Consider the following 17,687-nt stretch of genomic DNA (forward strand, 5'->3'; position numbering starts at 1 on the left):
TTATAAATCATACTACTACAAGGACACGTGCACACGAATGTTCATTGCAGCACTGTTTACAATGGCAAAGACCTGGAACCAACCCAAATGCCCAACGATGATAGACTGGATAGGGAAAATGTGGTACATATACACCATGGAATATTACGCAGCCATCAAAAACGATGAGTTCACGTCCTTTGTAGGGACATGGATGAACCTGGAAACCATCATTCTCAGCAAACTGACACAAGAGCAGAAAATCAAACACCGTATATTCTCCCTCATAGGCGGGTGTTGAACAATGAGAACACATGGACACAGGGAGGGGAGCACTACACACTGGGGTCCGTTGGGGGGAAATGGTGGAGGGGCGGGGGGTGGGGAGGTGGGAAGAGATAGCATGGGGAGAAATGACAGATACAGGTGAGGGGACAGAAGGCAGCAAACCACACTGCCATGTGTGTACCTATGCAACAATCTTGCATGTTCATCACATGTACCCCCAAACCTAAAATGCAATTAAAAAAAAAAAAAAGAAAGAAAACAGGAATAAAATAGTTTCAGGAAGGAACTGTTTACACATAAGCAGACTGGACTGGCAGTGCCATGAAGCTTTTCCTCAATTCTGCTCAGGCTCTAGGTAGGTTTGTTCACTGGGAGTTCACCAGAAGCAGGGGAAAGAAGGGGACATGGTAGCACCAGAAAGGGCGATGATCATGGAGTCACTTCAACTTTACCCTGAGTAGGAGTGACTGGAGTTTTAGAGAAGGAACTTGTTCCACTCCCGTCTCTTTATGGATCTTTTCTTGCTAAAATGCAGCCTTTATTACCTGATAGGGTTTACAGGTATTTGCCATTAATTGATGAGTCGCTGCACTTTGAAAGAAGGAAAAGGCTAAATTACTCCCAGTTTATAAGGCTGAGTCATATGAAATGTTGCCAATGTTTAACCATTTCTGACCTACAAAAAGAGCAATTTCAGTTGATTTAACCTAATAAATGGCAGGCTGAGTGGCAGGGTGAACCTTCTGCAGCAGTTATGAGCATTTGGGATTGAGAACTTTGCTTTGATGACTTTTGGAAGAGTGGAAGAGAATTAGATGTGTCTTTTGGGATATTGCTTTGCTTTGTTTAGACTGTGTTGTTTTTTAAACTATCATACCACAATCCCAGTAGTCAGTGCAGGAAGTCAGGACACAGGTTCCACATAGCCCCACAGACCATCCTGTCTTGCCACCACTTTGTATCTGATGCTGGCTTCTATCTTTCAGATGCCTATACAGAAGATGACCTCATGCTGTACTGGAAAAAAGGCAATGACTCCTTAAAGACAGATGAACGAATCTCACTCTCCCAGTTCCTCATTCAGGAATTCCACACCACCACCAAACTGGCTTTCTACAGCAGCACAGGTAATTGTGGGGTGAGGGCTGAGAGTCAGGGCAGCTTCGGCTTGGCCTCAGAGGTTCACCCTCTATCATAGGAAAGGTTTGAATTGGTTGTCAAGTGAGCAGTGTCAGTTATATTTGAAACTAAAGACAGAGGCTGGGTGCAGTGGCTTATGCCTATTATCTCAGGACTTTGGGAGGCCAAGGTGGGTGGATAGCTTGAGCTCAGGAGTTCAAGACCAGCCTGGCCAACATGGCGAGACTCAGTCTCTACTAAAAATACAAAAATTAGCTGAGTGTGGTGGCTCATGCCTGTAGTCCCAGCTACCTGGAAGGCTGAGGTGGGAGATCCCTTGAGCCCTAGAGTAAGAGGTTACAGTGAGCCGAGATCATGCCACTGCACTCTAGCCTGGGTGGCAGAGTGAGACCCTGTGTCAAAAAAAAAAAAGAAAAGAAAAAAAGAAAAAGAAAAAAGAAAGAAAGAAACAAAAGACAGAAATCCTAAGTGAAGTCTGTCTAGTGGGGAGCAAGCAGTAGATGGAAGTGATTTTTTTTTAATACCACCAATGCATTAGAGTAATAACCTAAAAAAATCAGTAAGGACTTAAAACATAAGCCGCGTGAATAGGTTTATTTGAGACAATCGCATTGCCAGCTTAGTAACTGGCATCTCAGCCATGATATGCTGATCCGAGCCCCCTCCTTGACAGCAAGAAACAAATACGATTCTGGTCTGTTGTTCTCCATTTACATTCTCACTGCTCCAGCCAGCCCCCTGGGGTTGATCCACTCTTGACCAGCCTGCTCTTGCTACGCTGCTTGCATAGCCCCTCCTGTGACTCTCAGAATTCTAAGTCTCAGTGCAGGAGCCACTGGTCAGTTCCCTGTGGACCCAGTTGTTCCTTTTTAAACCAAGGGTCAGGTCAGGCTCACACCCTCCTGTTGCCTGAGGTCATGCTCCGTGACCTCTCTCCTGGGAGCTTGCCTGCGCTACTTAAATAGCTGAGGTTAACTTGCTCCATTTCTTGCCTCTTTTTTTAAAAAAAATTTCAGGCCAGGCGAGGTGGCTCACGCCTGTAATCCCAGCACTTTGGGAGGCTGAGGTGGGTGGGTAACCTGAGATCAGGAGTTCAAGACCAGCCTGACCAACATGGAGAAACTCCGTCTCTACTAAAAATACAAAATTAGCTGGGTGTGGTGGCATATGCCTGCAATCCCCAGCCACTCGGGAGGCTGAGGCAGGAGAATTGCTTGAACCCAGGAGGTGGAGGTTGTGGTAAGCCAAAATCGCACTATTGCACTGTGAAACTCCATCTCAAAGAAAAAAAAAAAATTCAGTAGTTTTATTGATACAAATGGGTTTTGATTACATGGATGAATTGTATAGTGGTGACATCTAAGACTTTAGTACATCTGTCACTGAGCGGTGTACATTATACCCAGTAGGTAGTTTTTCATCCCTCACTCTCCTCCTACCCTCCCCACTTCTGAGTCTCCATTGTGCACTATACCACTATGTATGCCTTTGTGTTCCCATAGCTTACCTCCCACTTAAAAGAAAGAACATGTTGAATTTGCTGTTCACTTCCTGAGTTATTTCACCTAGAATAATGGCCTCCAGTTCCATCCAAGTTACTGCAAAAGACATTATTTCATCCGTTTTTTATGGGCGAGTGGTATTCCATGGTGTGTACATACCATATTCTCTTTATCTGCTCATCTGCGGGTGGGCACTCAGGTTGATTCCGTATCTTTGCAATTGTGACTTGTGCTGCTTGCCTTCTTCTCACCAGTCACCTTTCAGGATGATTTTGCTCAAATCTTCATGCGGTTTCTATGACTAAAATCTTGTACAACTGATGCACAGAGGGCGCATTCTTTTTAAGTACCCCGCCATGGTCTTTCTAATCTGTAAGAGAGAGCACCAACATAGCACTGCAGTCTAGCACATCTTATCTTCTTATCCATCACCAAAAGTGTTGGTTCCTTGGAGGACCCCTGCTCTTTTGACCCTCAGCATTCTGACAGTTCCTCTGCAGCAGCTTGCTGGTAACCAGAGGCATGTCCCATGCATTATGACCCAGGATGCCAAGTTTCCAAGTTCATATTGCCAAGTCCCCATCCATCTCCCAAATATAAGGCCTTTTCCTTTTCTTTCCTTCATCCTCACTTTCTCTTCAACTCCTCCAGGTATGTTTTCCTTGTAAGGAACACAAAAGAAGAGCTACAATGTAGCTGGACCTGTGATTGTTCACTCTGTTCCTAAATACAATGTTGTGTTTAACTTTCTTTTTTAACTTAAAGCATGTTTCTCCCCATAAAGAAACCCAAAGAGATTGTTTAAATCAGTGCTTCTCAAACTTTGAAGTGCATAGGAACTATGTGGGGAATAAGAAACCCAAAGAGATAGTTTAAATCAGTGCTTCTCAAACTTTGAAGTGCATAGGAACTATGTGGGGAATAAGAAACCCAAAGAGATTGTTTAAATCAGTGCTTCTCAAACTTTGAAGTGCATAGGAACTATGTGGGGAATAAGAAACCCAAAGAGATTGTTTAAATCAGTGCTTCTCAAACTTTGAAGTGCATAGGAACTATGTGGGGAATAAGAAACCCAAAGAGATTGTTTAAATCAGTGCTTCTCAAACTTTGAAGTGCATAGGAACTATGTGGGGAATATATATATATATATATATATATATATATATATATATATATATATATATATTTTTTTTTTTTTTTCCCTAACAGAGACAGGGTCTTACTCTGTGGCTCCAGCTGGAGTGCAGTGGGGTGATCATAGCTCACTGTCACCTCCAACTCCTGGGCTCAAGCGATCCTCCCGTCTTGGCCTCCCAAAGTGTTGGGCTTATAGGTGTGAGCCACTGTGTCCAGCAGAGAATATTGTTAAATGGATGTTCCAATTAAGTAGGTCTGGGGTGAGGTCCAGGAATCTGCATTTATAACCAACTCCCAGGTGACAGTGAGGTTGCTGGGCCCTAGACCAGGTAATAGGAGAAACAGGAGTTTAAATGAGCCAGGCATGCTGGTGGTTCATACCTGTAATCTCAGCACTTGAGAGGCTGGAGTGGGTGGATCACTTGAAGCCAGGAGTTCGAGGCCAGCCTGGTGAACATAGCAAGACCCAGTCTCTACCAAAAAAATTTAAAATTAGCTGGGTTTAGTGGTACCAGCTACTCGGGAGAGTGAGGCGGGAGGATTGCTTGCACCCAGGAGGTCGAGGCTGCATTGAGCCAAGATCACACCACTGCACTCCAGCCTGGTGATAGAGCAAGACCCTGTCTCAAAAAAAGAAAACAAGTTTAAATGATCTTAGGATCTTTTCAAGGGGTTCCCTTTGTGAACAAGATAAGGGCCAAAGGTTTCCTGAGATAGATTCACCCAGGCAGTGTGTATTACTGTATAATCACTTTGTTCCATGATTTCTCTCACTTTCACCTTATATAGGCATGGTAAGATTCCATTGGAGTGTCTAAAGCTCTTACGGTGTCCTGAATAAAATGTGTTTTATGAAGAAGCCATGATGTGTACTGTCTTTAATTCCTGTGTCCCCCAGGCTGGTACAACCGTCTGTACATTAATTTCACGTTGCGTCGCCACATCTTCTTCTTCTTGCTCCAAACTTATTTCCCCGCCACCCTGATGGTCATGCTGTCCTGGGTGTCCTTCTGGATCGACCGCAGAGCTGTGCCTGCCAGAGTCCCCTTAGGTAAGGAGTATCTCAATGCACATTCCAAGCATCTGAAAATATAGGTATTGATAATTCTTTCCAGATAAAAACCATTCTTTTCCAATTGGTTCTATACCCCTTTTGGTGTTACGACTTGGAAAAAATCAAGAGTTGTTTATTGTAGGTAAAATCCCATAATTAGGAATCTATGTAGCAAAATGCTTTCCAGGACTCTACAGGTGCCCATCCAAACACCTTTAGTCTTGTTGAAGCCATGTTCCAGGATGGGTGAGCCTGGTCTTAAGTGCTTTCTTTGCTTACCCGCAAAATGAATCATATCCCACAACAGCGTTTCTCGAATGATGGCTCAAGGGATCTTCGTGATAGAATTTCTGTGGGAAACTGTTAAAAATGAAGGGTCCTGGGTCTCATCTGCATCTATAGAATGAGAATCTCTGAGTGAGGACTAGGAACCTGCATTTTTAACAAGCTCTCCCAGTAATTATTCTATGTACTCAAGTCTGAGAATCCCTACTCGATAAGCATTATGGCTATTTGCCATCAGCTCTTTTTCTCACCTTAAATGTCATACCCGTTTACACACACCACCATCACTCAAAGAGTTCAGGGGCTGCAGGGGAGAATGCGACCCACCAGGTTTTAGTGAAACTGGATTGGAGCTGGCCCTTAAGATGACCCCAATCCCCTGTGATTTGATGTTTGCCAAACAAATGTTCTGAGCTTAATTTGAAATCCTGGGCAAATTTCCATGGACAGATGCCATGTCCTCTAACAGTTGTTCCGTAGCTTGAACAGTTACTGTGCTGAGAAGACAAACAGTCTAGTTTTAAAATCTGTTTCCTACAAGTGAAGTTAACGTCATCATCCTTAGTGAAATCGACCCATGAGTCCTCAAGTGGACATTGCTGAATGGGCAGCCAGGTCCAGCATGGTGGTGGCTGCTGGGGGTGCCCTGACAGCTGTTGACACAGGCCCAGGACAACAGGACTGCACAACAAAAGCCAGGACACGATATTAAAATAAATCTCATGTGCTTCTTCCCCTTGATGGAGTAGTAGTTATAAGAAACATATATACCTGTTCATGTGTGCAACCTCTTATTTTGTAAAAATTGAATTGAAATAAATGTTTTAATGCCAAAATGTCTGGGGTTCTTTGCAGAATAGTGACACAGGTGCTATGATGCATACACAGGATATGCGGAGGGGTGAAAGGGTGGGGATGCAGGGGCAGAGAAACAGGAAGAGCTTCATGAAAAGCTAAATCTTGAAACATGTGTAGGTGTTTGCTAGACAATGGAGCGGGGATGGAGATATTCTAGGCTGAGGGAATAGCAGGGACAAAAGAGCAGAGGCACGAAACCATCCCATGTTTGGCGAAAGACAAGCAAACACTTGTTTCTCGTTCATGTGTTTGCAGGTATCACAACGGTGCTGACTATGTCCACCATCATCACGGGCGTGAACGCCTCCATGCCGCGCGTCTCCTACATCAAGGCCGTGGACATCTACCTCTGGGTCAGCTTTGTGTTCGTGTTCCTCTCTGTGCTAGAGTATGCGGCCGTCAACTACCTGACCACCGTGCAGGAGCGGAAGGAACAGAAGCTGCGGGAGAAGGTGACTTTGCCATGTGCTTCTAGTGTCTGGTCAGGAGGGAGCCTGATCTAACTCTGGAACCTCGGACAGGGCAGACCTTCTCTGTAAAACAGGGTCATGATACCCCCTCCTCTGACTACTTCACAGGGTTGCTGTGAAGAGCAAACAAATTGGTGTATTTCAAGTCATTGGGAAATTGGCTTTATGTGACATCTTTCATTCATTGAAACATTTATTTTGCACCTACCACATACTTGGGCCAGGTCTTAGTTACGTCTTAGGGAACATCTTGGTGATGTTCATAATTTAGTAAGGGACTCCCAGGAGAAAAATAAACGACAGTTTAACATGGTGGAACAAATTATTTTTTAACATAAAGGTGTAATAAAAAGAACTGTCTGGGGAAGAACACGTCTCATTCTAGGAAATCTTCCCTCATATGTAGCCTCATGCATCCTCCACCGCTTCCCAGGTAATCTTCCCTCCCAGATGACTCTCCTTTCCTCTTCCAGTGTGCAGCTCAATGGTCATCTCCCCCAGCAAACTCTAACCGTGCGGTAGTAATCCATCCCCACAATGCCAATTCCCATCCCATGACAAATGCACATGTTCATGTACACTCTTGTAATGCGATCTGTAAACATTTTTACCAAGGGTTCATAACAGTTTGTTCTCTCGTGGAGAACAGGGTGATCTATGAATCATGAGCATTCTTGTTGGTCTTTGGTATGGCATTGTGGTATTTCCTAAGAGTCCGTATGTAGATTTTAGATCGTCAAAAATGGATACCTGCCCTTGTCCCAAACTAGGAATACAAGAAACTAGAAAAAGGCAACGCCCTCCACTATGCAGTTTCTTTTGAAGGGCATCTAAGAAATGATGCTGAGCTCACAGCCCTATGTGTGTTTGCTGTGTCTGCAGCTGCCCTGCACCAGCGGCTTACCTCCGGCCCGCACCGTGATGCTGGACGGCACCTACAGTGATGGGGAGGTGAACGACCTGGACAGCTACATGCCAGAGAACGGAGAGAAGCCCGACAGGATGATGGTGCAGCTGACCCTGGCCTCAGAGAGGAGCTCCCCTCAGAGGAAAAGTCAGAGAAGCAGCTACGTGAGCATGAGAATTGACACCCACGCCATTGATAAATACTCCAGGATAATCTTTCCAGCGGCATACATTTTATTCAATTTAATATACTGGTCTATTTTCTCCTAGATGCCTGTAATTCTATAAATTTCACATTTCCATGGCATCCACTACGGAAGTATCTGTATAATGAGAAAGAATGTAAGGATATGGTTTAAAAAAAAAATCCCAAGACCCACCCATGTTTTCACTATCCCTTCTGCAGCTTTCCAAAGCTACATTGACAAGGCATTTACTGGTTTAATTTGCACTTATTAACCATCTGTTGAATACACAGCATTATATTAGGTGCTGCAGGCATACTACACTGCAGCAAGTGATGTTAGTTGTTACCCACAGCCCCTGGAAAAACACACCAGTGTTGTGGGCACGTTTAGTTCCACCTGTTAGACCCTCGATGCTATTCACTGAATGATTTCCTTTCCTCGAGTGTCATTATATTCTTCAGGCTAGGTGGACTTGGAAGCACCTAAAGGCCATTGCATGAAACTCAACATTTGACAGAAACTCATGCTTCAGTTTATACCCTATTACCTATTTTGTATGCATTTCTGCGTGTTTATTTTAATAAAAGGCAATAATAATATTCACATTATTTTTCTTTACATGCTGTGGTTCACAAGTTTTACTCCTTTACAAGAAACGATCTTTAGACTGGTGCAATTGCTTCTGATTTTGGTGAAAGTTTCCCTGGTAGGGAAACTCTGAAAATAAGACTACACGCATGTATTTTGTCTGTTGTGTCATAGAGGTAACTAGGCTAGAAAATTTGTGTTTAAATGTTCCCTGTTTTATATAATCAACACTTCATGTATCTTCTTCTTGGAGCATGTTCCTGTTCAAAGAGAAGTTCTTTCTCAGTGATGTGGTATCTTCCCTGAGGAACTTCGGTAGAGAATGATTTCTTCTGCATAAACATTTCAAGGAAATACATAATTTGGGACTACTTGTAACTCATTAGATTGAGAAATAATCACATGGTTTCTTAAGAGAAAAAGAACATCAGAAAGCAAAATAAATGGGAAGACATGACTGGACATCTGCATTTATATTAGAAATACCAGCACTTTCTATGAACCAGAAAAATGCCATCACCTAGACCACACAGCCTAGATATCAGGCAGAAGGATGGCCCAATGGCAACTGAAATCAGGGAATGGGGTAAAAGAGAGAGTTCTAATTTGATGTATCATTTAAAAACAGTTATTTACATAATATATCAGCCCCACCAAACTTGACCAAACGGCATTTGTTTGATTTGAAACTCACTTTAATAAAGTGAATTATATACATAATAATGTCATCTTCATTTCAAAGTTAATTTGACTCATCACCAATACTAAATATTATGATATTTCTACACATGCAGGACTATATTCTAATTTGAAAAAACCTATTTGTATAAACTCTAATTACAATGTAATCTCCCATTATCTCCAATAAAAGCTCACCAAAAGAAAGTTTTTTTGGCAAACTTGAATAAACTTAAAGGGATATAGATGAAATAGTTAAATGTTAACTATTTAAATTTTTCACTCTCACTTTAGTTTTTTTAGGAAGTCTTACTCTGTCACCCAGGCTGGAGTACAGTGGTGTCTTCCCAGCTCACTGCAACCTCTACCTCCCAGGCTCAAGTGATCCTCTCACCTCAGCCTCCTGTATAGCTGGAACTATAGGCATGCTTCACCATACTCAGCTAATTTTTAAAAGTTTTTGTAGAGATAAGGTCTCATATATTGCCCAGGCTGGTCTTAAACTCCTGAGCTCAATCAGTCCTCCTACCTCAGCCTCCCAAAGTACTGGGATTACAGGTGTGATCCACCGTGCCTGACTCCTAAATGTTAACTTTCGATATTTAAAAATGTTAATTTAAAAGCAGTGGTATTTTTCATGATTGTTTTATAGAACAATTGCAATCAAACTCTTTACAAAGACCTTTGCTGCTGTTTTCTTCCTCATGATCACTAGGGCCACTGTGGGTCATCTGGAATGCATCCAGGGCACACCATCTGAACTTCCATCTATTTGTATGGGATACTCCACCATTTGAACCAGCCTATGGGATACTCTGGGTCTGCTAGAGTTGCCATAGCAAAGTACCACAGACTGGGTGGTGTAAACAACAGAAATTTATTTTCTCACAGTTTAGGAGACTGAAGTCTAAGACCAAGGTGTTGGCAGACTTGGTTTCCCTGGAAGCCTCTTTTCCTGGCTTGTAGATGGCCATCTGTCATGTGTGTGTCCTAATTTCTTCTTCTTATGAAGACACTGGTCATACTGGAATAGGGCCCATGTCAATGACCTGATTTAACCATAATTACTTGTAAAGGCCTATCTCCAAATATAGCTATGCTGGGAGTTAGGGCTTCAATATATTAATTTGGGGGCCATAGGGAGACATAATTAATTCCATAACAGACACCAATGGAAATCATCAATTTGCTTAATAGTAGATCTAATGCATCTTTTAGATGTTTATTCTTAATTTTTGCAACATAATCATATGCAGCATTATTTTTTAAAGTGATATTTAAAAGACTTATTTACATGATAGTCACACCAATGATTGTGAGGAATTAGTGATTAAATTCATGTTAAATGTCTTTGTTATCTTTTCTAGCAATTCCGGGTGACCAACATGAGTATCTAAAACTAGAATCAACTGAATAATTTCCATGCTAATGTGTTTTCTTAAGGCAATATTTTCTGTGAAAGTCATGAAATTGACAAAGAGCTCTGTAATATGACTTCGTAAGGACCCAAATATAAAGCAACTCCCTCTTTTTTGAAGGATAATTTTGGAGAAAACCACATAATATATCTGATCATCTATAGTACTTCATAGATTTTACTGGCATGAATAGGAATATTTGGTTAATAATATTGTTTTGTTAATGGGCAGGTACCATGTGTCATATTGAATTTATTTTTTAATTGTTAAAATTTTTTTGTAGAGACAAGATCTATGTTGCTCAGGCCAGTCTCAAGCAAACTCCTGACCTTAAGCAATCTTTCTCGGCCTCGGCCTCCCAAAGTGCTGGGATTATAGGCATGAGCCACTGTGCCTGGCTTGAATAATTAATTTTTAAAGAGTTAAAATATATTTGACTAAAATTGTATCAAACATAATGTATTCTCTGTCTGGTTGTTCAGAAGGCACTGTAGGATTCTGAAGGTTTCTTATCATTGTGACACAATGTGGACATCATCCGGATGTGCAGAGGGGTTAGGCAGTAGAGAACTGGAGTTTCAATATTCTTTAGTTTCTCTCATAATTCATACTTTATAGGGAAAGGTGATGATGCTAGATCTTAGAATAAAAATGGCTTACACTTTAGTGCCAATGAAACCTCACATTTGTAAATACAGTGTTACAAAAAATACTTTCACATTCTGTTGCATTTGAACCTGAATGTGGAAATTCTAAAGGCTAAGAGAGACTGATGGAACATGCAGAGAATGTAGTTAATAAATGAAAGACTAGTTTTTTGTTTTTTGGTTTTTTTTGAGGCAGAGTTTTACTGTGCCACCCAGGCTGGAGTGCAGTGGTGCCATTTCGGTTCACTGCAACCTCCACCTCCCGGGTTCAAGCAATACTCCTGCCTCAGCCTCCCAAGTAGCTAAGATTATAGGCACCTGCCAACACGTCAGGCTAATTTTTTTTTTTTTTTGGTATTTTTTAATAGAGAAGGGATTTCACTATATTGGCCAGGCTGGCCTCAAACTCCTGACCTCACATGATCTACCCGCCTCAGTCTCCCAAAGTGCTGGGATTATAGGTGTGAGCCACCACATCAACTTTAAGTGAAAGGCTCTTAACTCAATGTTCATTCCCCGATAATAAATACTGGACAAGCAAACTGTCATACACAATACATAAACACTGCTATAGGGAAATCTTTTAACCAATCATTGGTATATTTTTATTTATTCATTCATCCATCCATTCATTCATATATTCATCAATGCTGAACACTTATTATGTCATAGGCAACATTTTAAACTAGTGCTTTTCAAACTATCTTTGGTGAAGGTTCAGCTTGCTTCATTTTTGAAAATGTCCTACACTAAAATTAACTCCAGATGGATTAATTACTTAAACATAAGACCTAACACCATAAAAACCCTAAAAGAAAACCTAGGCAAAACCATTCAGGACATAGGCATAGAAAAAGACTTCATGACTAAAACACCAAAAGCACTGACAACAAAAGCCAAAATAGACAAATGGGACCTAATTAAACTCCAGAGCTTCTGTATAGCAAAAGAATCAATCATTAGAGTGAACCGGCAAACAACAGAATGAAAAAAAATTTTTGCAATCTACCCATCTGACAAAGGGTTAATATCTAGAATCTACAAAGAACTAAAACAGATTTGCAAGAAAAAAAATCCATTTAAAAGTGGGCAAAGGTTATGAACAGACACTTTTCAAAGGAAGACATATATGAGGCCAACAAACGTATGAAAAAATGCTCATCATCACTGGTCATTAGAGAAATGCAAATCGAAACCACATTGAGACACCACCTCACACCAGTTAGAATGGTGATCATTAAAAAATCTGGAGACAGGCCGGGCGTGGTGGCTCACACCTGTAATCCCAGCACTTTGGGAGGCTGACGGGTGGATCACGAGGTCAAGAGATCGAAACCATCCTGGTCAACATGGTGAAACTCCATCTCTACTAAAAATACAAAACATTAGCTAGGCATGGTGGGACATGCCTGTAATCCCAGCTACTCAGGAGGCTGAGGCAGGAGAATTGCCTGAACCAGGAGGTGGAGGTTGCGGTGAGCCAAGATCGCGCCATTGCACTCCAGTCTGGGTAACAAGAGTGAAACTCCGTCTCAAAAAAAAAAAAAAAAAAAAAAAAAAATCTGGAGACAACAGATGCTGGAGAGGATGTGGAGAAACAGGAACACTTTTACACTGTTGGTGGGAGTGTAAGTTAGTTCAACCATTGTGGAGGACAGTGTGGCCATTCCTCAAGGACCTAGAAATAGAAATTCCATTTGACCTAGCAATCCCATTACTGGGTATGTACCCAAAGGATTATAAATCATTGTTATGAAGACACATGCACACGTATGTTCATTGCAGCACTGTTTACAATAGCAAAGACTTGGAACCAACCCAAATGCCCATCAATGATAGACTGGACAGGGAAAATGTGGCACATATACACCATGGAATACTATGCAGCCATCAAAAACAAGGAGTTCATGTCCTCTTTAGGGACATGGATGAATCTGGAAACTACCATTTTCAGCAAACTGACACAAGAACAGAAAATCAAACAACACATGTTCTCACCCATAGGTGGGTGTTGAACAATGAGAACACATGGACACAGGGAGGGGAGCATCATATACTGGGGTCTGTTAGTGGGGTTAGGGGAGGGACAGCGGGAGGTGGGAAGGTTGGGGAGGGATAACATAGGGAGAAATGCCAGATATTGGTGATGGAGTGATGGAGTCAGCAAACCACATTGCCATGTATGTACCTATGCAACAATCCTGCATGATCTGCTCATGTACCCCAGAACCTAAAGTACAACAACAAAAAAATGTCCAGTCCATCAGCTTTTTGTATGATAAGCTTTTTGAGCATGGAGAGTCCCTGACATAACCCAGTCCTGTGCCTGCATCTCCTCGTCCAGAACCATGGAGCCCACTACTGTGTGTGAAATCACAACAATCACAATAATCCATGTATAGAAAGAACAATTTCATTTTGATGTTATCAAGAAAATTGCTACAACTAAATTTCAGGGCTTGCTATGTATGGGAAATTTCAGTACCTACAGTAATAAGAAAGTACATTCACCAATCCACACATCAGCAATGTTAAGTAAAACTATTTAGCTCACTTCAGTATTAGCACAACTCTTAAAATAAGTGGATGTGTTTTCAATTCCATACATTAATTATGGAATCGAAATTTAATTTCAATCTATTTCCTTTCAATTATTTCAACTATTAGTATTTGTGTGGAAGGAGACATCCTTACTTTTCTTGAGACCAGAATATTTTACAAATGCCCTCTAGTTTACTTCAAAAACAATTAACAGATCCTTACTGGTGAGTTTGGTGGGTTCCTGCAAGCAGCATTTACAGCTTTGTACACACTCAGCGTCTATTGTGATGAAACACATGCATTTGTAGGCTAGTTGGCTGGCAGGCGGGCCTTCGCCATGAGAACTGAGTGAAGATAACTGAGTCTCTTTGAGAATCAAAGCCAGGTTAACTTATAATGAAGTGTTCAACCACAAAACTATACCTTATATCTGTAACAGGAAGTGGAAGATAGGGAAGGGTTTAGCTTTTTCATTTTTCATGATTTGCAGGCTTCAATACTCTTTTTAAAACAGCATAATTTTAGCTGGGCACAGTGGCTCCCACCTGTAATCCCAGCACTTTGGGAGGCTGAGATGGAAGGATCACTTGAACCCAGGAGTTCAAGACCAGCCTGGACAATATGGTGAGAGCTTGCTCTACAAAAAATACAAAAATTAGCTTCAGCTGGGCATGGGGTCACATGCCTATAGTCCCAGCTGCTTTGGACACTGAGGCAGGAGGATTACTTGAGCCCAGAAGTAATGATCAGGCCACTGTACTCCAGGCTGGGTGACAGAGAAAGATCTATCTCTAAAAAAAAATAAATAAAATCTTGTGCAAGTAATTAATGAAATTTTAAAAAATAAAAAATTTAAAATCAGTTTGCAGTACAAAACAAAAAGTAAAAAACTTCCATTTCAGTCCAAATGGAATTAAACACAACCCCAATGACTACAAGATAAAAATGTAGGCAATATGTTTTGAATGTATACAATGCTGGACAGTTTGACTGGTATGAGGAGTTGAATGATTGCTTTGGCATTTCGTAGACTGAACCCTCATGTACCTATCTAAACTTTGTGATTCTCCAATAAACAAAAGTCTTTTAAACATTAAAAAAAAATCTAATTTATTCTGAAAACTAAAAATAAGGACAGCCGGGCACAGTGGTTCATACCCGTGATGCCAGCACGCTGGGAGGTTGAGGTGTGAAGATGGCTTAGGCCTGGGAGTTTGAGACCAGCCTGGGCAATATAGTGATCCCTGTCTTTATCAAAAAAAAACTTCAAATAAATAAATAAATAAATAAATAGCCGAGTGTGCTGGTATGCACTGGCGGGAGGATTGCTTGAGCCCAGGAGGTGGAGGTTACAGTGAGCCGTGATCGCACCGCTGCACTCCAGCCTTTTAATTTCCAGACCCTGTCTTGAAATAAATAAATAAAAATAAACAAACATATGACAGGGAACCACATGCCATAAAGAAGTGTGAAAAGTAAATCCTCTCAAATTTCCACCATTTACTTTGGCTTAAAATTTTAGTTGACATTTCTAAAAGTGGTCATTAACACTGAAGAAAACCCACAGCAAGAAAAAAAGGTCCAGCAACAAATAAGAAAAAAATAATCTCTAATTTTTTGTTGCAATATAGAACCTAGATGAATGTCATTCCAAAACATTGTTCCTAAAAATGATAGATTCCAAAGAAAAAGACATTTGTTGCAGGGTGAGAGGTGAGTGGAATTATTTGAGAAGAATTAAAGAGGCAGAAGTTGCTTTAGGAAATTTTGCTGGCTGCCGTGCCAAGATTTCCATTGTTCAAAGGCCAAGTTTTAAATCTCATTCAGGCATGTTATAACAGGATTCTGTTCGTAATTTTCCAGCGGTTTCTTTCTCTTAGACTTTATCAGAAAGCAATCAACTTTATATTGCTCGGTTAATGACATGTGCAAAGAAACAGTCCATGTATTATGAGAAGAAAAAAATGAGCTTTGAAAATTTCTTAGTCTTCACCCCAAATTGGCACCATTTCTCATGTTATATTGCTGCATGTAACTATCCTTATTTTAAAATCAATTTTAATGTTCTGGCTTGTCTCCAAAACACTGTAACCCAATTAAATATGAACCTAGCTATAAAGTTGCTGGCTTTGCCATCTCAAATAGTTAACAGTCTTTGCAAAATGGTCTTTGGTTATGATATACGGTATGATTATACTCAAATATATCCGGTAGCTTTACCTAACAACTAAAAATTTAACACAATTTAATTACCGTGGCATTCCTCAAGTTGGATTTCCACTTTTGGGTAGTCACTGCGCCCATTTTTTTTTTTTTTTTTTGAGACTGTGTCACTCAGGCTGGAGTACAATGGCACAAAATTGGCTCACTGCAACCTCCGCCTCCTGGGTTCAAGTGATTCTCCTGCCTCAGCCCCCCAAGTAGCTGGGATTTCAGACACTTGCCACTATGCCTAGCTAATTTTTGTATTTTCAGTAGAGACGGGGTTTTACTATGTCAGTCAGGCTGGTCTTGAGCTCCTGACCTCAGGTGATCCACCTGCCTTGGCCTCCCAAAGTGCTGAGATTACAGGCGTGAGCCACCACGTCTGGACTCAGTGCACCTATTTTTAATTGAGATAAATACATTTAGGTTCTTGTAACTGATAGTATCCCCAGAACAGCACTGGCATTACTGTGGAACACGTCAGGGAAGCAGACCCTCAGGCCCCATCCCAGACCCACTCAATTAGAACCTGTAGTTCAACAAGATCCCCAGGTGATTCATATACACATTCAAGTTAGCAAAGCTCTAACGTAGGTTCTCCTAACCATACACCTTTGTCATTCACAGAAAGTGATGAGTGTTGCATCTATACATTCAACAACTTATTCCACTTTCAGTGTTCATTGTATGTGCGAAGCCCTATGTTAAGAGCTATAACTGATCCATTGATCTCAAAGAAATTGGTAAACTATCCCCCTAAGGTCTACACCTTCAAACACCAAGATTTTTTTTTAATTAATTTTTTATTTTTTATTTTTCTTGAGACAGAGTCTTGTTCTGTCACCCAGGCTGGAGTGCAGTGGTGCCATCTTGGCTCACTGCAACCTCTACCTCCCAGGTTCAAGCAATTCTCTTGCCTCAGCCTCCTGCGTAGCTGGGATTACAGGTGCATGCCACCACACCCAGCTAACTGTTGTATTTTTTAGTATAGATTGGGTTTCACCATATTGGCCAGGCTGGTCTCAAACTCTTGACCTCAGGTGATCTGCCTGCCTTTGCCTCCCAAAGTGTTCGGATTATAGGTGTGAGCCACTGTGCCCAGAAGCAGCTCGGCTTTAAAGAACAAAATTGCCTCTTCAAAACAGGAAGAAATGTTTGTTAAGGAGTATTTCTTTAAAATATTCCTCTACGATGCATCTATTTGACAGACCTGGAGCAGTTGCTATCTGCTGCTAAGGTTTCCACTATAGATGCAAGAAAAACATGTCCTTGCACTTTCCGTCTGTCTAATTGTGGCAGCTGAGATTGAATAGAGGAATACAGGGTAAAAACAGGAAGAGAATACTTGAGACAGCTTGGTTACCAGGCTTGGGGTGCAGTGGCACAAGTGGCTCACTGCATCTGCCTCCTGGGTTCAAGCCGTCTTCCTGCCTCAGCCTCACTAGTTGCTGGGCCTACTGGCATACACCCCTATGCCCACCTAATTTTTTTAGAAACCTGGTCTCGCTTATTTGTCCAGGCTGGTCTCAACTCCTGAGCTCAAGATCTGCCCACCTCGGCCTCCCAAAGTGCAAGCCCAGCCTGGGAGGAGAAATAGTCCCTACCACCCTTATCTCATTGATTACATTTGTTAAAGGTTAGAAGCAAGCCAGTGACGCTGGTCTGCTTGAACATGTGAATCTAGTGATTGAGCAATCTGGAGTTTGTCCTAGTGTCCAAAATCTGAGCCAGACATGTGTGAACGTCCCCCAAACCCCTGTGATTTGAAATACATATTGGGAACTTCAAACTTGATAACAACAA

The 17,687-nt window shown here is 41.5% G+C and overlaps 1 protein-coding gene and 1 non-coding gene across 2 annotated transcripts in view; both read left to right on the forward strand.

Moving 5' to 3' along the window:
* GABRR1 (gamma-aminobutyric acid type A receptor subunit rho1) overlaps positions 1 to 8,406 on the forward strand; it is a 43,341-nt gene extending 34,935 nt beyond the window's left edge. The window contains exons 7-10 of the mRNA XM_010333796.3: positions 1,254 to 1,394; positions 4,945 to 5,097; positions 6,499 to 6,695; positions 7,596 to 8,406. Coding sequence (XP_010332098.1) covers positions 1,254 to 1,394; positions 4,945 to 5,097; positions 6,499 to 6,695; positions 7,596 to 7,889 — 785 coding nt within the window. The 3' untranslated portion in view covers positions 7,890 to 8,406. The remainder of the gene's footprint in view (positions 1 to 1,253; positions 1,395 to 4,944; positions 5,098 to 6,498; positions 6,696 to 7,595) is intronic.
* An 8,669-nt stretch (positions 8,407 to 17,075) lies between these two features.
* On the forward strand, positions 17,076 to 17,209 carry LOC120363482 (small nucleolar RNA SNORA31). Its single transcript, XR_005579027.1, has one exon. It is a non-coding gene; the product is annotated as a small nucleolar RNA SNORA31 (small nucleolar RNA).
* The last annotated feature ends 478 nt before the right edge of the window (positions 17,210 to 17,687 follow it).

The sequence above is a fragment of the Saimiri boliviensis genome, chromosome 4 (genome assembly GCF_048565385.1).
Source record: "Saimiri boliviensis isolate mSaiBol1 chromosome 4, mSaiBol1.pri, whole genome shotgun sequence".
NCBI lineage: Eukaryota > Metazoa > Chordata > Mammalia > Primates > Cebidae > Saimiri > Saimiri boliviensis.